Source organism: Podarcis erhardii (assembly GCF_964252035.2).
Source record: "Podarcis erhardii genome assembly, chromosome: Z".
Lineage (NCBI taxonomy): Eukaryota > Metazoa > Chordata > Lepidosauria > Squamata > Lacertidae > Podarcis > Podarcis erhardii.
Genome location: NC_138504.1, coordinates 32,830,741 through 32,852,141, shown reverse-complemented (window position 1 = coordinate 32,852,141; position 21,401 = coordinate 32,830,741). Strand labels below are relative to the sequence as shown.

The following is a 21,401-nucleotide window of genomic DNA, read 5'->3' as shown; positions in this document are numbered from 1 at the left end:
GAAAATGATCAAGAAATAGTGTTTAACTTTTTAACTGTTAACTAAGATTGTAATAGCTCAAAATTTGGGTTGGGGGTTGGAGAAGCCTATCTCCTGCTATGTCTGAAAGAACTGAGAACATTTGCTCCGCAGTAACTATGATATGCTAACTTACTACAAAAGGCTACATCTAAAGCCAGGAAAACAGGTTTCATGGGAAAATGGGCATTTTTTGTAATGTTTTGGAAGACTGTTCAGTGATAATGTTCAGCTGTGTACAGTTTGCAGCCATCTGCAGCAGTGTTTCTGTAAGCTTTATCTTTGATTTATTTTGTTTATTATTAACTAGATAAACAAATAACAGGGCACTGCGTTATCAAAGGCTGGGGAGAATTGTGCGTTCAGTTCACACAGAAGGTTTAGGAAAGAATGTGGGAAGTTTTGCAGAGGCCAAGGCAGCCTCAAAAAAATAATTAAAAAAACCATCAGCCCCATGGAATGAGAGTCCATCGCTGCCCCTTTCCCCACTACCTCTAGATCCTTGCCACAACGGCGGGTCCTGCTCCGATGGCATCAATGCCTTTTTCTGTGACTGCCTCGCTGGCTTCCGGGGCCCCAAGTGTGAGGAGGACATTGACGAGTGTGCCAGCAACCCTTGCAAGAATGGCGCCAACTGCACGGACTGTGTCAACAGCTACACCTGTACTTGCCCTTCTGGCTTTAGCGGGATCCACTGCGAGCATAACACCCCCGACTGCACAGAAAGGTAATTCAGGAGCCAGAAATAACGTTGGAAGTCATTTTTTAAAAACAATGTGCTTGGCTATAGTCATGCTCCTGTGTGTGAGTGGGGATGGTTCATCCCAAGAGAACCAACATTCTGCACACCGCAGTGTTGGTATAAATCACACCCATCACTTGCAAATTTTTATTTTGCATAGTCTACTCTGGTGATGGGCAAGAGGGCTCTGGACCCTAATCAAATGGCCTTAGAATCATAAAGTCGGAAGGGACCCCATGGGTCATCTAGTCCACCCCCCTGCTTTGCAGGAATCTCAACTAAAGCATCCATGACAGATGGCAATCCACACTCTGCTTAAAAACCTCTAATGAAAGACAGTCCACAACCTCCCAAGGGAGTCCGTTCCAATGTCAAACAGCTCTTACTGTAAATTCTTCCTTAATCTCCTTTCTTGTAGCTTGAAGCCATTGGTTCAAGTCTTGCCCTCCAGAGCAGGAGAAAACAAGCTTGCTGCATCTTCCATGTGACAGCCATTTATATATTTGAAGATAGCTATCATATCCCCTCTCAGTCTCCTCTTTCCCAGGCTAAACATATCCAGCTACTTCAACTGTTCCTCATAAGGCTTTGATTGCAGAGCCTTTATAATCTTGGTTGCCCTCCTCTGCACATGCTGCAGCTTGTCAACATTCTTCTTAAATTGTGGCACCCAAAACTGGACACAGTATCCCAGATGTAGTCTGATCAAGGCAGAATAAAAAAAGGCAATGTCTTTTTCTGTGACTGCCTGGTTGGCTTCCGGGGCTGTTACTTCCCTTGATCTCGAGACTATACTTCTGTTGATGCAGCCTAGAATAGCATTAGCTTTTTTTGCTGCTGCATCACAGTGTTGGCTCAAGTGAAACTTGTGGTCCACCAAGACCCATAGACCCATTTCACATGTACTACTAGTAAGCCAGGTGTTCCCTATCTTCTCTTTGTGCAGCTAGTTCTTCCTGCCTAAGTGCAGAACCTGCCATTCATTCTGCAACTGTTGGCTACTTGTGTACACTCTTCCTTTGTGATTTCCTCTTTCTTCCATTTCTTATACATGCCCTTCTTAAATCTCAGCTCATCTGTAAGCTCCTTATGCAGCCACACCAGTGTTTCTTTAGATACTTCCAACTTTTCTTTCTTGTTTGAATTTTCTGCATTTGGAGCTTCAATATTTCATTTAATAAACTCCCACCCATCTTGGACTCCCTTCTCTTTGAGTATTTCTGACCATGGGATCTCACCCAGTAGCTCCTTAAGCTTTTTGAAATCAGCCTTCTTAAAGTCCAGAGTGCATGTCTCGCTACACTCAGCTTTCCCTTGCCTCTGTGTCATGAAACTTTCTCTCAAGTTTCCAAACGCTTCCACTTCTTTGATTAGTTCCTCCCTGTTGGTGAGGACCAGGTCCAAGATAGATGATGCTCTTGTTACTTCTGCCACCTTCTTGGAAATGAAATTGTCAGCAATGCAGTGGAGGAATTTGTTGGACCTTACATTCCTGGCATTGTTTGAGTTCCAACAGATATGGGGTACTTGAAGTCTCCCATTACTACTTTATCTCTCCTTTTTGAATGTTTAGTAATCTGCTCTAGGAAGGCACCATCCAAGTCTTCAGTCTGACCTGGTGGTCTATAGAAAGCCCCCATAGTAAGATCAGTATTGTTTCTCTCTCCTACAGTGTTTACCCGTATTTTCTCAATATGCTTTCCGTGCTGCAGGTCATTGATTTATTCACAAGTTTGGACATCCTTTACATATAATGCTACTCCTCCTCCCTTCCTGTTTGGTCTATTCCTTTTGAACAGTTTATGCCCCTCAATTCCTGCATTTCAGTCATGAGTCTCATCCCACCAGGTTTCAGTAATGCTTCCCAGGTCATATTTGCCATCCTGCATTAAAAGCTCCAATTCGTCTTGTTTGTTTCTCATGCTCTGCATTTGTGCAGAGACAACTGGAACCATGAATCATTCCCTCCAGTTGCTTCCTTCCTCTGGTACTTTGCCCTTTAGCAGGGCAAGCACCACCTCAATTTCTTGTGCACCAATGAAGCTACTATCCCCAGTACCAGGTGTTCTTCTGCCACCTGTAATGCTGTCTGCCCTCCCGCTCAGAATCTAGTTGAAAGCTCTCCTGATCAGGTATGCTAGACTCTTACCAAACACATTTTTGCCAGCCGCTGTCAGGTACGACCCAGAAGTCCTTCCTCAAAGAAGCAGAGATGGTGATCCAAGAAGCCAAACCCTTCCTGATGACACTACCTGTACAGCCAGTGGTTTACTTCCAGTATTTTCCTCTTTTCCTGGGCCATGATCTTCCACAGGAAGAAGTGATGAAAAGACAACCTGTGCCCCAAGGCTCTTCAGCTTCCTGCCCAGCCTCATAGTCCCTTGCTATATGTTAAAGTTGTGGTCAGTGGGCTTTATAAGACTTGGCAAGTTCTCTGTCACATTGCAAATCTTTGCACCTGGAAGACACCTCTTGGGACATCCTGTTTCCTCTGAAAACTATTGCCTCTTGCCACTTACTACCACCAACAGTCTCTTCCTCCTCTGGGGAGTGGCAGGAATCGTTCTGTACACTGTGCTTTCCAAAATCGCCTTGGAGTGTTCTAAGGTCTGCAGCTGCTGTTCTTGAGTCTTCCCCTCTCGTCTCTTCGAGCTGATCTGGATATTACTGGAATAGGTTACAAAGGCAGGAACCTTATGGTTCTAGTACTTCCTCCTCCTCCTCTTGCCTTCGCCAGAATGCAATTCCTTTTCTCCCAAGATCATTTCCTTGGAAGGTATCAGGTGGATTATCAGCATACTCATTCGTGACCAGTAGCCTTGGATCTGAAAGGGTTAGATCAAGAATGGAAAAAAACCTCCCAAGTCCATCTCCTCCTGTCTATTCCTCCTATTGGGGGTGACAGGAATCATTATGTGCACTGTACCTTTCACAGCTACCTTAGTATATTCTAAGTTCCGTAACTGCTGTACTAACTCTTCTGCCCCAGAATCAGTGTCCTTGGTGAGAGCATGGAACCGATTTCACAGTTCTAATGACACAGCATGGTTCCTGACAGTCCTACTTGTGTGCGTCACGTTCCTCCAGGGGTTGGTCTCTTGCCATGAGCAATCTTCCTCCTCCCTTGGGGCACCTGTGTTGCTGTTCTGTCACAGTCCACTCAGCTCTATCGCGAAAGTCTGCATCTTGCCCTATACCTCGAAGTGTTGACTATTTGGACCTCAGGTTGTTGTACCTTCTCTTCCAGCAAGCCAACCAGTTTGCACTTGCTACAAGTGTAGCTTTGCAAGTTCTCCTGCAGGAAGACAAACATGGCACAGGTCTTCCTTAACATTAATTTACTTTCATTTATCTTACTGCATTTATATCCCACCTTTCCTCCAAGGAGCTAAAGTTGGGGTACGTGGTAATCCTTCAGCCCATTTTACCTTCCCCAACAACCTTGTGAGATAGGTTAGAGCTGAGAGAAAGCTGAGAGAAAGATCACCCAGTGAGCTCCATGGCCAAGTGGAGTGGGCATTTGAACCCTGGTCTCCCAGGTCTGAGTCCAACACTCTAAGCACTACACCATACTGGATCTTGCTTTGTTGCTCTCTCTGGCTTCTGAGATTTCAGCAGACATTGGCTGTGGACTAACTTTGCAGCTGTAGAATCATAAAAGTGTAGAGTTGAAGGCACCCTGAGGGTCATCTGGTCCAACCCCCTGCAATACAGGAATCTCAACTAAGCATAGAAGCACCCAAAATGCCATTTTTCACTCCTCCCCTAAAAACTCGATATGTCTGAAACCCCTGGACAGCTACTGCTGCTGCCAGTAGTGTAGGCACTACTGAGCCAAGTGAACCTAATGGTATGACTAGGTATAAGCAGCTTCCTATGTAATTCAGCCCTTCATTCAAAATCATGAGATCTAGAATACTATTTTACATTTTGGGGAAAGGGCTCAATGGTAGAGCACACACTCTGCATGGAAAGAGTCTTGAGTTAAATCCCCAATGGCAACTCCGTCAGGCTGGGTAAAACTCCCTGTTTGAAACCCTGGAGAGCCATTGCTGGTGGTGGTCAGTGTACTCTGTACTGCACTATACGGACCCAGCATTCTGGCTTTTGCTATAAGGCAGTTTCCAATGGAGAGCTTTGATGGCACAGCCAGTTTCCTTCTGCCCCTCAGCTCCTGCTTCAATGGGGGCACGTGTGTGGACGGCATCAACACCTTCACCTGTGTCTGTCCACCTGGCTTCACGGGAATCTACTGCGAGCATGACATCAACGAGTGTGATTCCAAACCCTGCCTGAATGGCGGCACCTGCCAGGATAGCTACGGCACCTACAAGTGCACTTGTCCTCAGGGCTACACTGGCCTCAGTTGTCAGGTAAGGGGGCCAAGACCCCACTGGATGCCGAACCAGTTCTGCCTGCAGAGCCTGACCTTGAGTGGGACTTGCCTTTCCCAGTTCATTTGCTTCTGTTGTTTCACTGGGGGCTTGGGGTGGGTGGGCTCACAGAGTGAGGAACAAATGGCTGAAGTGTTGAGGTCAGAGCAGAGAGGCAGCAGCCCTAGTTCGCATCCAGCACAAACTCATGGTTTGTTTAGCTTGCCAATGGTTTGTTTGACTGTCTGAACCCCACCTGGCAAACTTAACAGTGTTTCATTTCACCTGGCAACAAACCATGATGTGAAGTCAAGGTACACTGCTGGCTTAAGGATAGTTCAGCATTCTGTGCATTCCCCATCAGCCTTGCTTAACTCTGGTTCTTTGACAACCCCAAAGTCACATTGCAAGAGCAGCTGGGGAAACCAAGCATGGTGAAACAAACTGTGGCCTTGCTTGTCTGTGAGATGATTTGTGGTTTGCTGAGCCAAACCATGGCTAACACAACAAAACATTGCTTAGCCATGGGAAACCGTGTTGCTGCACTACAACTCCTGTCATCAACATCCATGGCTATGCTGGCTGCCAGCAGTAGGAATCACATGGCACTTGGAAGGGCTGTTGACTCCCCTCCACCCTGGCATCTTCAGGGCCGTGTCCTTCAACCAGCTGCTCAGGGTTGAACCCACAAAGCCCCTTCTCCGTACCACCCTACCCTGGCCCTGGTGCTGTTGCACCCACAAACCTTCTGATTCTTCGCCCCCAGAACCTGGTGCGTTGGTGTGACTCCTCACCCTGCAAGAACGGCGGAAAGTGCTGGCAGACAGACAACCTGTACCGCTGCGAGTGCACCAGTGGCTGGACTGGACTCTACTGCGATGTCCCCAATGTCTCCTGTGAGGTGGCTGCACGGCAGCAAGGTAAGAAGGCCCCATCCTGCTTGCTGTGTTCCCCTTCCTCTGTCTTCCCTCTTTGGTCTGTCCTGGGAGCAGACTCCGGCCAGGGCAGGACCCGGTGAGGGGTGGCTGACCCCAGCCAGATGCATAGATTGGTGTTTGGCATTTCGTTTTGAAGTGGTTCAGTATTTGATAGTTGTTGCAGTGAGGTGTTTATTGGTTTATATTTTTTTTATATATTACAGCTATGTCTCTCTCTCTCTCTCTCTCTCTCTCACACACACACACACACACACACACAGACAAAATCCGAGCTGCTGTAGTTGCATACATAAACAGATTTCTTCCGGCTCTTAGGGACCAGCTTACACAAATTTAAACAACACAGATAAAATACAAAAAGCTAAAAACATATTTTAAAAATTGTTTAAAAGCAAATTAAACTCCCAACGGGGGGGGGGGGGACCTCCAATAAGAAGCACATGACAGATGATGATGATGATAATGAGGATGAACACCATATAGAAACACCCATTCCTTTAAAAAAACAGTTATTTCCTAAAAGCCTCCTGGAATAAAAACAGTCTTCACCTGTGGAATTGTGACAAGGAAGGAGCCGGTCTGGCTTCTCTTGGGAGGGTGTTCCATGGTCTGGGAGTAGACATCACTGAGGAGGCGTTCTCCCACACACCCACACCTGTTACTTGTACCTGACCTCCCTCCTATACCTTTGCAGGTGTCGAGGTGGTGCACCTATGCAGGAACTCTGGGCTCTGTGTGGACAGGGGCAACACCCACTCTTGCCAGTGCCAGGCCGGCTACACAGGCAGCTACTGCGAGGAGCAGGTGGATGAGTGCTCCCCCAACCCGTGCCAGAACGGGGCCACCTGCACAGACTACCTAGGGGGCTACTCATGTGAGGTACGGTTGGTGCTCAGAAGCGAGGTGGCGTGGGGGGGGGGCAGGGGACACAGGGTGAACCCTCCTTTGCCTGGGTTTGTGCATTGCCAGCGGAGCTGGGTACATGTCCTGAGATGTGGTGGAACATCAGAATGAAGTACAGGACATGCCTCCATCATAGATATTTCCAGATTGCTGGGTAGTCTACAGCCACCCTGCAAAGAAGCCACAGTTTCCAGGGAAAGGGGTACATCGTAACTTGGTAGCAGAGCATCTCCTATGCCAACAAAAGATCCCAGGTTCACTCCCTGCCAGCACGTCTGGCAAAAGCTAGTTAAAAGATGGAGGGCTGTCCTTCACTGGAGGCTTAGAAGCAGAGATTGGAGGGCCACCTGTCAGGGATGTTTTAGCTGGGATTCCTGCACTGCATGCGGTTGGACTAGATGATTCTTGGGGTCCCTTCCAACTCTACAGTCCTATGATTCGGCAGTCTGGCTGGGTAGAAGGCAGCACCTTTGTCCCTGCTTGTGCCAGCCTCCATTTCCCAGTCAATGTAATGCATTTCAGCGGACAGAGGCAGCCTCATAAGCTCTTGCATGATAGAACATTTGGGTGCTTCCCTTGCGGACTTCAAAGCTAGCTGAAATCGTAATGCTACTTCACAGTGGAGTTCACCTAAACATCTTTTGGCTTTTCTTAATGAAAGGCCAAGTAATGCAAGTATTTTTTATTATGTCTAAGCAGCCTTGATAATTGTTTGACCATGAGCTTCAGAAATATTCCCAGCACACCATGCCATGCCCACCCAAAGTCCCCACCCCAGTCTCAGCCCCCAATTTTTTTCTCCACTTCCCGCGGCAAGATTGCACAGTTCAGTCTTGGCCAGTCCTTGCGAACCTGACCCTCCAGCAGCTCGTACGCTTGCAGCTCCTGTGACATTACAGCAGCTCAGGCACTAGCCATTTTTGGTGGGGTGGGTGATTTGAGGACGGTACAGTTTGTCTATTTTTCATCTGGTTGCATTTTAAAAAATATACTACAAGTTGGTTTTGGCATTTTCCATTGTGGGCTCCCTTTTGAGGGGCTGCCTTCCAAGGTGGGAAGGAGGAAATCCTCCTACCCCCCTAGAACTCATTTCAACTCGGGAATATTGGACTACCTTTCCTTGTAGTGTGTTGCTGGCTACCACGGGATCAACTGCTCAGAGGAGATCAACGAGTGCCTTTCCCACCCCTGCCAGAACGGAGGGACCTGCATCGACCTCATCAACACCTACAAGTGCTCTTGTCCCCGAGGGACTCAAGGTAAATGTGGGTTTGGGTGGAAGCAGGGGCATGGGCAGGTAGGGAAAGACCCAGTCTTTAGGGGTGTCCCACTTGATTGAGGGGGGGGTGGAGGGCTCCAGTATTTCTATCAGTCTGTTCTGTATTGGCTTAAAAGTCATCAGTTCAGTGGGTGTCTGCTTTTGAATGCAGAAGGTCCCAGGTTCAGTGCTCAGCAGAATCTCCAGGTAGGGCTGGAGAAAGACCCTTCCTTCCCTGGTAGAAATCCTGGATTGTTACTCCTGATCAGTGTTGACAGTACTGAGCTAGATGGATCCAATGGTCTGATTCAGTACAAGGCAGCTTGCTAATGTTCCTATTTAAACCCCAAATTTATTGAAAACCCAGTGAGGATTGAGATTTTGGTTAAGTGGTAGAGCATGAAGTGCAGGTTGAATGCCGGTTGGGAGACTTTGCATATAGAGCTGACTCAATAGCTTCCCCCTACACACATTTTTGCAAAGGGGTGTGTGTGTGTGTGTCCGTCTCAGAAGGTGTGGGAGGGGTATTCAGCAACTTGCCGGGAGAAGGGGCACAGTGTTCTATCTAGACTTTTTGCAGGGGAAGGGTCTTGCCTTGATTGAAAGTGAAATACATTGCTACTCCCCACTCGTGTTCCCCTTTGCTGTTTTCATGGGACCTTATTTCGAGGAAGCTGACTGGAATGCCATTGGATTGGCAGCTGGATTGTCTTATTTGTGTATTTATGACTATGTTGAACATTCCACCTTTCCTCCAAGACTCTCAGTGCCACCTTTGTAGTTCTCTCCCCTCAGTTCACAAAACAACCCTGTGATGCACATTTGGACAAATACCTCCATGCCTTTGAATCCACGCAAGATGGTCCCATTGCTATGAATTTGGGAGGGTCTTGAGAGAAAGAAGGAACAAATTGTTTTTATAAAGCTGCTTCACATATGTGCTGCCAAGAGTGTGGAGGCAGGGGTATTGGTTGGCATTTTTGGTGAATGTACCTGGTGGAAATTTTTAGAGAACAAGTGTTTAATTAGAGATAAGTAAAATGACTCATCGGCATGGCACTGCTACATCTGCAGGTGCCCTCAGGTGTGTTGTCAGCGTTACTGAATATGGGTTTAAGTGGGTATCAGGACTTGATGAATAAACCACTAATTGGATTTCTATTAGTAGCTGCACACAGGGTGATAGCTGCAGTCTGGAAGGACTTAAAATGTGCAAACCTGAAAGAGTGTATGGCCCTTAAAGAAAAATTGGTTCACAAATTAAGGCTGGCAAGAGGAACAAAGCATAGATATGCCTCTGCAGGAGAACAGTGGAGCTTTATTTCATTCACTAATTCCACAGAAAACTAATGATTAGTCCCAAAGGTGTATACTAACTTAGAATTATAGAAGAGTTAGAAGGGACCCTGAGGGGCATCTAGTCCAACCCCCTGCAATGCAGGAATGTCAACTAAAGCATCCAAACTTTGCTTGAAAATCTCCCAAGGAAGGAGAATCTACCACCCTTTGGAGTCAGTTCCACTGTTGAAAAGCTCTTACTTCCTTTCTTTTTAAAATAATTTTTATTAAAGTTTTTCATTGACTACAAAAAACCATGCAATGTCTCTTTTTTGTTGTTCAGATTATAAAGTCTTTTAGTTTATGTTCAGTGTAAGACAATATCCAGAGGGAGGTGGAGAGAGGGGAGGGGAGAGGGTGGGTGATAAACCTACACACTATTGTTTCATTTTTCCAGCTTTTACTTTCTTTCGTTTTTAAAAATGATTTTTATTAAAGATTTTCTTGGTTTACAAAAGTACGTGCATTGTCTCTTTTTCCAGGTTGTGCTTTCTACTGATCAATCACATTTGTTATGAGACAACCTGTGGGTCCCCGATGTTGTTGAACTACAACTCCCATCACCCCTAGCTAGCAAGGCCAGAGCTCAGGGAAGATGGGACTTGTAGTCCAACATCTGGGGACCCACAGGTTGAGAACTGCTGCATTAGTGTGTTGTATACAGTATAAAGATGGGGAGGAGAAGGGTGGAGAGGGGGATGGGGTGGTAAAACTTACCTTCTTTTGCTTAGTGTATTTGCTTTTTGTGGCAGTGCCACCTGAGTAGGTACTCTTTCTAGTCATACCTTGGGTTAAATATGCTTCAAGTTGAGTGCTTTTGGGTTGCGCTCCGCGGTGACCCGGAAGTAAAAGAATGCGTTACTTCCAGGTTTCGCCGCATTTCTCAACCTGTGGGTCCCAGATGTTGTTGAACTACAACTCCCATCATTCCTAGCTAGCAAGGCCAGAGCTCAGGGATGATGGGAGTTGTAGTCCAACAACATTTGGGGACCCACAGGTTGAGAACCACTGCATTAGTGTGTTGTATACAGTACAGTGGTACCTCGGGTTAAGTACTTAATTTGTTCCAGAGGTCCATTCTTAACCTGAAACTGTTCTTAAACTGAAGCACCAATTTAGCTAATGGGGCCTCCTGCTGCCACCACATCACTGGAGCACGATTTCTGTTCTCATCCTGAAGCAAAGTTCTTAACCCGAGGTAATATTTCTGGGTTAGCGGAGTCTGTAACCTGAAGTGTATGTAACCTGAAGCGTATGTAACCCGAGGTACCATTGTATAAGGATGGGGAAGAAAAGGGGGGGGAGGGGATGGGGTGGTAAAACTTACTTTCTTTTGCTTAGTGTATGCTTAGTGTATTTGCTTTTTGTGGCAGTGCCACCTGAGTAGTTTCTCCTTCTACAGTCATACCTCGTGTTAAATATGCTTCAAGTTGAGCGCTTTTGGGTTGCGCTCCATGGTGACCTGGAAGTAACGGAACGTGTTACTTCCAGGTTTTGCCACATTTCTCAACCTGTGGGTCCCAGATGTTGTTGAACTACAACTCCCATCATTCCTAGCTAGCAAGGCCAGAGCTTAGGGATGATGGGAGTTGTAGTCCAACATCTGGGGACCCACAGGTTGAGAACCGCTGCATTAGTGTGTTGTATACAGTATAAGGATGGGGAAGAGAAGGGGGGGAGAGGGGGATGGGGTGGTAAAAGTTACTTTCTTTTGCTTAGTGTATTTGCTTTTTGTGGCAGTGCCACCTGAGTACAGTGGTGCCTCGCAAGACGAAAAGAATCCGTTCCACGATTCTCTTCGTCTAGGGTTTTTTTCATCTTGCGAAGCAAGCCCATTGACGGCTTAGCGGATTAGCGCTATTAGCGGTTTAGCGGCTTTTAGCGGCTTAGTGGATAAGCGGCTTAGCGGCTTAGAAAAAGGGGGGAAAGGGGGGGCCGCAGGAACTCGCAAGACATTTTCGTCTTGTGAAGCAAGGCCATAGGAAATTCGTTTTGCGAAGCACCTCCAAAACGGAAAACTCTTTTGTTTAGCGGGTTTTCCATCTTGCGGGGCATTCATCTTGCGGGGCACCACTGTAGTTTCTCTTTCTACAGTCATACCTCAGGTTAAATATGCTTCAAGTTGAGTGCTTTTGGGTTGCGCTCTGCGGTGACCTGGAAGTAACGGAACGTGTTTCTACCGGGTTTTGCTGCATTTCTCAACCTGTGGGTCCCAGATGTTGTTGAACTACAACTCCCATCATTCCTAGCTAGCAAGGCCAGAGCTCAGGGATGATGGGAGTTGTAGTCCAACAACATCTGGGGACCCACAGGTTGAGAACTGCTGCATTAGTGTGTTGTATACAGTATAAGGATGGGGAAGAGAAGGGGGGGAGAGGGGGATGGGGTGGTAAAACTTACTTTCTTTTGCTTAGTGTATTTGCTTTTTGTGGCAGTGCCACCTGAGTAGTTTCTCTTTCTACAGTCATACCTCATTTTAAATATGCTTCAGGTTGAGCGCTTTTGGGTTGCACTTTGCGGTGACCCGGAAGTAACGGAACGCATTACTTCTGGGTTTCGTTGCATGCGCAGACGCGGGTTGCGTTCGCTTCAGGATGCAAACAGGTATCCGGAACTGATCCTGTTCATATCCAGAGGTACCATGGTATTCACTTTCTGTATTTCCTTGGTAGTGAGAGAAGTTGGTGGGGCAGGGTTTGGTTGGTTGTCTTTAGTTGGAACAGCTCTTATTTTCTGATGTTAAGAGCTGATTGACAGAGAAATGGACTCCCTTGGAAGGTGAGGGACTCTCTTTCATTGGAAGTTTTAAGCAGAGGTTGAGTGGCCATCTATCATGGATGCTTTAGTTGATATTCCTGCATTGCAGAGTATATGGCTCTTGGGATCCCTTCCAGCTCTCCAATGCTACCATCAGAAAGTTCTTCCCGATGTTTAGTTGGAATCTCCTACCTTGTAACTTGAAGCACTTGGTTCGGTTCGTACCCTCCAGAGTAGGAGAAAACAAGCTTGCTCCATCTTCCATAGGACAGCTCTTTAGATATTTGAGGATGGCTATTGTATCTCCTCTCAATTGTCTCTTCTCCAGGCTAAACATACCCAACTCCCTCATAAGGCTTTTCCAAACCCTTCATCATCCTGGTCTCCCTTCTCTGCACACATTCCAGCTTATCAATAAACTTCTTAAACTGTGGTGCCCAGAACTGGACACAGTACTTGTGGATCACTTAATTAAAATGTGTTTTACAGATACATACTATTAAAAGTTTTGGTGTATGTACAGGAATACAGGTTTTCAATTTATTTGTTTTGGGGGGTGCCTCCAGGAAATGTAAAGAAAATGGATCAATGCTAGGCCAAGTTGTAAGCAGGCCTCTTGGGATCCAGCTCTCACCTTCTTCTGCTCCCCATCACTCTCCCCATTACAGGAGTGCACTGTGAGATCAACATAGACGACTGCAGCCCACCCTTTGACCCCAACACCTTCGCCCCCAAGTGCTTCAACAACGGGCGGTGTGTGGACCGCGTAGGGGGCTACAGCTGCATCTGCCTGCTGGGCTTCGTTGGGGAGCGCTGTGAGGGTGACGTCAACGAGTGTCTGTCCAACCCTTGTGACCCGCTAGGAACCCAGAACTGTGTGCAGCGCATCAACGACTACGTGTGCGAGTGTCGTCTGGGGTATTCTGGTGAGCACCACAAGGCTCCCCCCAAAAAACACGTGGTCTTTGGTGTTCCCCCCCCCTCTTGCTTTTTCTCTAAGAATTACTGGCTGATGTTGACAGTAAAGGTATTCTCCAGTCCTAATGCAAACATGCAGTTTAATATAGGTGGTTCATATACCCAAAGATTATAAGCCATGGACTGTATCTAGTAAGAATATAAGAAGAGATCTTCAGCTGGATCAGGGCAACTCAGCATCCTTTTCCCACATTAACCAAACCTGGTGCTACAGTGGGAAGTCCACAAGCAGTACCCAAATACAACAGCACTTTCTCCTTCGGTGGTTTCCAGCAGCTTGTATTCAGGGGCATTCTGCTCTGACAGTGGAGGGAGAACGTAGGCATTATCCTGCTCCATGTCTTTGCCCCCCCCCCTTTAGAGTTTATCTATGCACTGTGTAAAAAAGTACTTTGTTTTTATTTGCCCTGAATTCTCCCAAGTGCATAAACTATCTTAGCTGGGAGTCCTACTCCCTGCCTTTTCCCACCTGGCCTGTGGGGGAGGGCCAGGGCCCTGCCTGACGACTCCCGGCTACAAAAGATGAGGCTGCTGAACAGACTCTTGTGCTGGGGTATTGCTTAGTGGAGGTTGTTGCTGTTCCTGGTATTAATTTTTTGCAGGCTTGTTTTTAGATCTTATTTTCATTTATGTGGAAATTTTTTGGGTTTGCTGTGTGCTTTCCCCCCCTGTGTTTTACTTATTGTTCATGGCCATTTTTGTAATTGTGTAATTACATAGTTTTAACTGTGCAAAGGCAGTATACAAATAAAATGATGATGATAGTTAAACTCCTTCCCACAGGAGGCAGTGATGGCCACAAACCTAGACTGCTTTAAAAAAAGATTAGACAGAGGGCGAGAGATTTCTGCTAATCAAGAGGGCAGTGCTCTTGCCTCCACAGCTGGAGGCAGAAATGCTTTTGAATACCAGTTGCTTGAAATCACAAGGAGGGGAGAGTTTCCTTGTGCCCAGGCCCCCCAAAGGTATCTGGTTGGCCACTGTGAGAACAGAATGCTGGATGAGATGGGGTGCCTTTGGCCAGAACCAGCAGGCTCTTCTTAGGTTCTTAATATCTTCAACTTTTCCCTTTCTAGAGAAGATACATGGGGTGGAGTGGGCTGCCCTGATGGCATAGACATCTTCTTTCCAGCCAATAGGTATCCATCGCCCCCCCCCCCTTAACTAGTAAAAGAGTGTGCACATGAGATTTCAGAGATGGAGAGATGCAGCTGTTTTACTGCAGAGGTCCAGGGGGAAATGTTGGGGGTGACGGCGGGGCAACCTGACGAGGCTTTCTCCATCCCCTTTCCAGGGCGTCACTGTGAAACGGTGGTAGACGGCTGCCGGAACCAGCCCTGCAAGAACGGTGGGACCTGTGCAGTGGCCAGCAACACACAGCACGGCTACATCTGCAGGTGCCCTCCGGTGTGTAGTCAGCTTTTGGTTTTAGGGGACGAGCTGTGGGGTTGAGAGACGGAAGCAGCCTCTTGGGCTGGGTGGGATTATTTGCGCCCCTTCCTAGCCAGCATCTGTTTTGGATTCTTAGGAGTTGCTGGATGAGGAAAGGCCGTAGTTTGGTGGTAAATCAGCTGTGTTGCATGCAGAAAATCCTAGGTTCAATCCCTAGGTTCAATCCCAGGAAGAGCTGGGCACATCCAGTGAGTCTAAAACCTTGGAGAGCCCCTGCAAGTTAGTGTAGACAATACTGAGCTTCATCCCCTTATTCATAACTTTGAGGACTAGAACCTTGCTTTGTTCTTAGGAGAAGGGCCATAGTTCAGCAGGTAGTGCATCTGCTCCACATGTGGAAGTTCCCATGTATATATATGCAACCCTGCCAGGCAAGTGTGGACAGGGGAGCACATGATCTCTGAAAAAAAAAGGCACTGATTCTGCTCATCTGAACACTAGGAGATTAGCAGCTATCAGTAAAGAGTATGCTGACCTCTACTGACTTCAGCATAAACTGCAAATTTAGGGTTGCAACCAATGCTAGTCCTGCTCAGAGTGGACCCACCAAAATGTGCAGACTTAAGTTAGTAATGCCCATTCTTTAGCTGGGATTCTAGCATTCAGGGGGTTGAGCTAGATGCACCCCCACCACCACCACCAGCAGGACAAAAGCAGTAGCCAGACCAACGGCAAAGCAGATAAAACTTTTGCCACCACGTTCCTGCTTTGCCATGCAGCTGCTCCCCTCTGAAGGGAGATAATGGATAGTTCCTGGAGGAGGACACTGACCAACCCACTGCTGATATAAAACAGTTGGCCTGAGAACAGAGTTTGGGGCAGGTTGGTGAAGCTAAAAGTTGGAGAAATAGTTGGTGAAATCTGCTCATTAGTGGGTAGGAAATCTGCTCATTAGTGGGTGAGTGTATTCTTGGTTTATTATTTGACGATAATAGTTAATGTTGTTTGTTATTTATATAGCAGGTGTGTTTTTTGTTTTTTCTTTTCATATGTATTGTGTTAGACAGAGCTTTCCAAACTGTATCGTGACACATTAGTGTGTTGGCTGCGGTGTGTAGGAGTCTCACGTGAATACTACGCGTGCTCCTCCTGGGGTTAGTTTAACCTCTGGTTTGCTAGGAAAAGTGAATTATGGTGTCGCAAAGTGATGCATGCCTAAAAAGTGTATCACAAACATGAAAAGTTGGGAAAGCTCTGTGTTAGACAGCATATTGATTCCCCCCCTTTTCTCCTCCCTTTTGGGAGGAGAATATTTGTGTGTGTGCGTGTATTACTGTAAGTCAATTGGAGACCTTCAAGTAACAAGCAACAAATAAGTTTAACAGATGATAATAATAATAAAAATAATAATGACCCCTTGGAGGCCTTCCCACTTTACTTTTCTGTGATTTGATTACTGCCTTTGGAGTAGTCTCAGTCGTTCCACTCTTTGCCCTCTGCAGGACTGGGACGGTGCCACGTGTGAGAACGACGCCCACGGCTGCGGACCGTTGCGGTGCCTGAACGGCGGCACCTGCATCTCCACCCAGAAGAGCTCCAGGTGCCTCTGTCCACTGGGCTTTAGTGGAGCTGCCTGCCAGTTCTCCTCTGGCAGCCCCTGCCACTCCAGCCCCTGCTACAACGGGGGCACCTGCCAGCCTGCCAAGGAGCCGCCCCACTACCGCTGCAACTGCCCAGCCCGGTTCAACGGTCTGAACTGCCACATCTTGGACTACGACTTCACAGGTGGCCTTGGCCAGAACATCACTCCACCTCCCTTGGAGGAGAAGTGTGAGATCCCTGTGTGCGCCAGCCACGCCGGCAACAAGATCTGTGACGCCCAGTGCAATAACCACGCTTGCGGCTGGGACGGCGGCGACTGCTCCCTGAATTTCAACGACCCCTGGAAGAACTGCTCCCAGTCCCTCCAGTGCTGGGACTACTTCAACAACGGGCGCTGTGACACCCAGTGCAACAACACCGGCTGCCTGTACGACGGTTTCGACTGCCAGAAGATGGAGGGGCAGTGCAAGTGAGTGGAGTTTAAACTGTTTTTTACATTGGGTCACGATGCACTTTGATATCAAAGTTATGTTTTAATTGTTGTAAGTCCCCACCCTGGGACTTTAGGTGGAAGGGCAGATAATAAAATTGTAGTAGTAGTAGTAGTAGTAACAGTAACGATTTGCTTCTGGGGCTAAAGGATGTGCCTGTTTGCTCTTTTATGATGAGAGTATGTGGAAAGAGCAGGGAGGGCCCAGAAGCAAAAGGTTGTTTCTTCTTTCTTCTACCCCTCCTTCTCCTTCTTCCTCCTCTTCTTCTCATTTTTATTTTTGAGCTACTATTCACCTTCTAAACCATCATCTCAGGGCAATTTACATATAATTTAAACAGTTCAAAAGACAATGACAACAAATTTATGTAAAAACACAAGTGAAATCCAAACCAGTGGGCACTCATGTCAGATACTCATTTATACAGCGAAGAAAGCCTTTTGGGGACAAAATGGCCCTTCAGCTGTTTCTAAAAAGTGCAAATGGTGGAGCTTATCATATCTCATCGGGCATGCTGCTCCAAAGGATGGACAGCCACACTAAAGGCCCTGCTCTGAGTGACTGTGGGGCTGAAGCAACCAGAATTGTGCACAGTATCCCAAATGTGGCCACACCATAGACTTGTATAATGGCATTATAGATACCAGGCAGTTTTGTTTTCAACTCCTCTCCTCCTCTCCCCATTGCTTGCACAGCCCTCTGTACGACCAGTACTGCAAGGACCACTTCTCTGATGGACACTGTGACCAGGGCTGCAACAACGCGGAGTGTGAGTGGGACGGTCTCGACTGTGCCAACAACGTTCCCGAAAAGCTGGCGGACGGCACTTTAGTGGTGGTGGTGCTGACCTCCCCAGAGAACCTAAAGAACAACTCCTTGAACTTCCTGCGGGAGCTCAGCCGCATTCTTCACACCAATGTGGTCTTCAAGAAGGATGAGCAGGGCGAGTACATGATATTCCCCTACTATGGCAAGCCAGAGGAGCTCAAAAAGCACCACATCAAGCGGTCGTTGGCGAGCTGGCCAGATGTGAGTGATGCTGTCTTCACGATAAGATCTAGGCTGTATGAGACCATCATTGACAGACGCAGGAGGGAGATGGACCATGTGGACATCTGCGGGTGAGTGGCTCGGCTGGGGCTCTCTGGGAGCAGGGAGGAGGAGGTTGTTGTCTGCACTGACTGGCAGTGACTCTCCAGAATGTCTGGCATGGAGTCTCTCCTGGCCCAACTTGGACATGCCATTGGGGCCTTCTGCATACAAAGCAGGTGCTCTGTAGCTGAGCCATGGCTCTTCCCCTAAAAACAAAGATTCTGGTCCTCATCATTCTGAAAAAAGGGACTGAATTTTATAGGAACCTAGGAAGCTGTCCATCCAAGATTATTGCTTCTTACTCCCACTTTCTTTTCTTCTTCCAAAACCTGCAGATCAATCGTTCACCTGGAGATTGACAATCGCCAGTGTGTCCAGTCCTCCTCTCAGTGCTTCCAAAGTACCACAGATGTGGCGGCCTTCCTCGGTGCTTTGGCCTCGCGGGGCAGCCTGGACTTCCCATACAAAATCGAAGCCGTTAAGAGTAAGTCTGCCACACGTGCAGGAAACACCTGCTGATGCGTTAGCAGCCCTGCTGGCATATCCTGGGAAGCTGAGCCGCCTCTGCCCCAGTCAGCTTTTGCCCCTAGCAGTTTTTCACTTTCTTTTACAAAAGCTACATACCACTTGATTGTAATGAAAGCTTTGAGCCGGGGCTGCCCAGGGTGTGGTCCATGGATGAGCTTCAATCAGGCGGTCCACCCATGCATACCTGTGGATCTGAGGTTGGAGATGGGAGATGGCACACTCTTTGCATTAAATGTTTTTAATTGTGTCTTTCTTGTTCATTTATTTATTTGAAGCATTTGTACCAGGCTCTTCAGTCAAAAAGGCTCCCAGAGCAGCTTTCATACAGTCAAAACAAGGCAGTCCCTACCTACAGGCTTAAAATAAAAATTTTTAAAAGGCATGATACACAAAGGAAAAGGCACAAGGAGGGAAGAGGAAAACCAAAACACAGTCACCAGTTTCTAAACAGTTGGTCCTCTAACAACCAGCTTGCACAATCCAGGGGCAGGAGGGGCCTGATGGGGCTGGTCTGTCACAGCAGAGCCAAGGGAGTGTTTTTATCACTTCCTTTTATTTATTCTGTTGTATTTTATTGCATTGCAATTAGAATTCCATGGAAGCAGTAAAATAATAATAAAAAATTATTTATACCTCACCCATCTGACTGGGTTGCCCCAGCCATGTTGGGTGGCTTCCAGCTTATATAAAAACATAGTAAAACATTACACCTTAAAAAGCTTCTCTATACAGAACTGCCTTCAGATGTTTCCTAAATTATATAATTGCTCATCTCTTTAACAGCTGACGGGAGGGCGTTCCACAGGGTGGGTGCCACTACCAAGAAGGCCTTCTGCCTGGCAGGCAGGAATTTAAGAATGCAGCTAAAAACCACACAGCATCTAGCATGGTGCATTTCCGTTTCTACAACAAGCTGAGAAATAATTCAGTGGTCCACTGAGACCCTCAGCAATTTTCAGGTGGTCTATTTGTGGGGGTGGGGAGAATTTTGGAGCCATTGCTCTAAGCATTTTCCAAAAAGATAAAAGCCTTACAACATTAAAGGACTAAGAAATACAGATAAGTGACAGTTTAAAGCACGTATTTAAACGCATATTAAATAATTAAAATCAACAGTAGGCTAAAAACCAGATTAAAACACTTGTCAGCATTCAGAATGTCTGGATGGACTTTCCTCAACAAACATATTTTAAGTGGGAACCAAAAAGAATATGCTTTTTAACCTATTCCTGGTTTCAGTCATTTTTGGAATGATTTAAATGGTGGGTTTTTTGCTGGTAATTTTGTTGTTTTGGGGGGTTGGGTGTTTCCCCCCCTCAACAATCAAATGGTATATAAATTTTATGGAATAAATTCAAAAGAGTTACAGTGTATGATGTTTGTCTTAAACAATATCGTAAAAAGAACTTGATTCCTCTTTAAGAAGGAAGTGGCATCTCTTTAACTCTTTTTTAGTTCTTCGAAGTTCTGTCTTGATGGTTCCGCCCCTCTCTCATCCATAGCTGATTCCAAAATCATTACTGCTGGGGGAGGATGAAGGAGTGGGGGGGGCGGAGAGAGAGAGAGAGAGAGAGAGAGAGAGAGAGAGAGAGAGAGAGAGAGCGCGCGCAAAGTTAACCCCACAACCCAAACCTTGTAATCGATCAGTGACACGCAGAGTGTTGAAGTTTGCATCTTCCAAATCCCCCTTCAATCCTTTTGACTTAACAGCTCAATGTGAATGCAATGATTTGAAGTTTGCTTAATCCTTTATCCGTGAAAGGAGGAAGGGGGGGAACCCTCTCCCCCTCCAGCGCTGCAGATACAGAAACAGTTTGCAATTCTGATGAACAGCATAGAAAAATGACCTTCTTTTTTCCAGGGGGCTTTGGAGGAGTTTGGGGGCAGTGAGTGGGGAGGGGTGGGGGTTCGGTTGCAGGCGGAAGAATCAAGACACAGCCAGGCTGGCAGCTTATTAACTTAATTTCACTGCATTTTGCCTTCTGCCTCCATTCAGAGATGCATCTTAACTCGAGGTCCTCTCGTCACACTCTGCCTCTCATTCTCTCCTAGGTGAAAGTACTGACCCCGAAAAGAGCACCCAGTGGTACCCTATGTACATGGTAGTGCCTGGTGTCTTCCTCCTCCTCTTCATTGGTTTCGGGGTTCTGGCATCGCGCAAGCGGCGGAGGGAACATGGGCAGCTCTGGTTCCCTGAGGGCTTCAAAGTGACCGAGTCCAGCAAGAAGAAGCGCAGAGAGCCCCTGGGGGAGGATTCTGTGGGGCTGAAGTGAGTAATCCCCCTCTTCACCTCTTCCTGGGTCTCCTTTGTTGCCATTTGGTTGGGTGGGGAGGGAGGGAAAGGCCCTTTCCCGCCTCCTTCCTGGGTTGCTGCTGTTGTTGGGGACCATAGTTCTTTTTATTCGCCAACCTGGTGCCCTCCAGATGTTTCGGACTACAACCCCCATCAGTCCCAGCCACCATGGTCTGATGGGAGTTGTAATGCAAAAATCCAGAGGGCACAAAGTTTTGCCAAAGGCTTGATGTTAGCTTTTCACTCTGCACATTTTAAAAAAGTTGGTTTTAATTTTTACTGTGCCACAGCTCTCTGGATGACAAGCTGGAGAGGAAGGGAAATTTGGTGTCAAAATGTTTTTGGGAGGGATATTCTGAGCCCAATTTAAGTGTCAGTTTTTCCAGGCCATTGAAATGAACATGTGGAGTGTCCAGGGAAGGGTGGTGGAAGCCAGAAGGCCGGGCAGTTCAGAGCAAGGGGTTTAGCCCTTCACAGAGTAGACCCACTGAAATTGATGAGCATGGCTAACTTAAATCCATTACTGTAGTCCTCCTTTGGCTTGGAGGAAAGAAGGATCCTTTTGGGTTTGGGCACAACCTGCCCATTTGCTTTTGTCTGCTTTCTCCAAGTGTAGCACCAAGGTTTTATGGCATATATAAAAAGCAGATTTGGTGCATCATCCACACAAGGCAGAAATAGCACACTGAGGCTGGTGG

At 47.0% G+C, this 21,401-nt stretch overlaps 1 protein-coding gene across 1 annotated transcript in view; it reads left to right on the top strand.

Annotated features, from left to right (window-relative positions):
* Nucleotides 1-21,401, top strand: part of NOTCH1 (notch receptor 1) — a 99,644-nt gene that overhangs the window by 70,389 nt on the left and 7,854 nt on the right. The window contains exons 18-28 of the mRNA XM_081846864.1: nucleotides 517-745; nucleotides 4,932-5,133; nucleotides 5,900-6,053; nucleotides 6,766-6,950; nucleotides 8,101-8,233; nucleotides 12,996-13,253; nucleotides 14,600-14,712; nucleotides 16,200-16,768; nucleotides 17,486-17,911; nucleotides 18,218-18,366; nucleotides 20,463-20,679. Coding sequence (XP_081702990.1) covers nucleotides 517-745; nucleotides 4,932-5,133; nucleotides 5,900-6,053; nucleotides 6,766-6,950; nucleotides 8,101-8,233; nucleotides 12,996-13,253; nucleotides 14,600-14,712; nucleotides 16,200-16,768; nucleotides 17,486-17,911; nucleotides 18,218-18,366; nucleotides 20,463-20,679 — 2,635 coding nt within the window. The remainder of the gene's footprint in view (nucleotides 1-516; nucleotides 746-4,931; nucleotides 5,134-5,899; nucleotides 6,054-6,765; nucleotides 6,951-8,100; nucleotides 8,234-12,995; nucleotides 13,254-14,599; nucleotides 14,713-16,199; nucleotides 16,769-17,485; nucleotides 17,912-18,217; nucleotides 18,367-20,462; nucleotides 20,680-21,401) is intronic.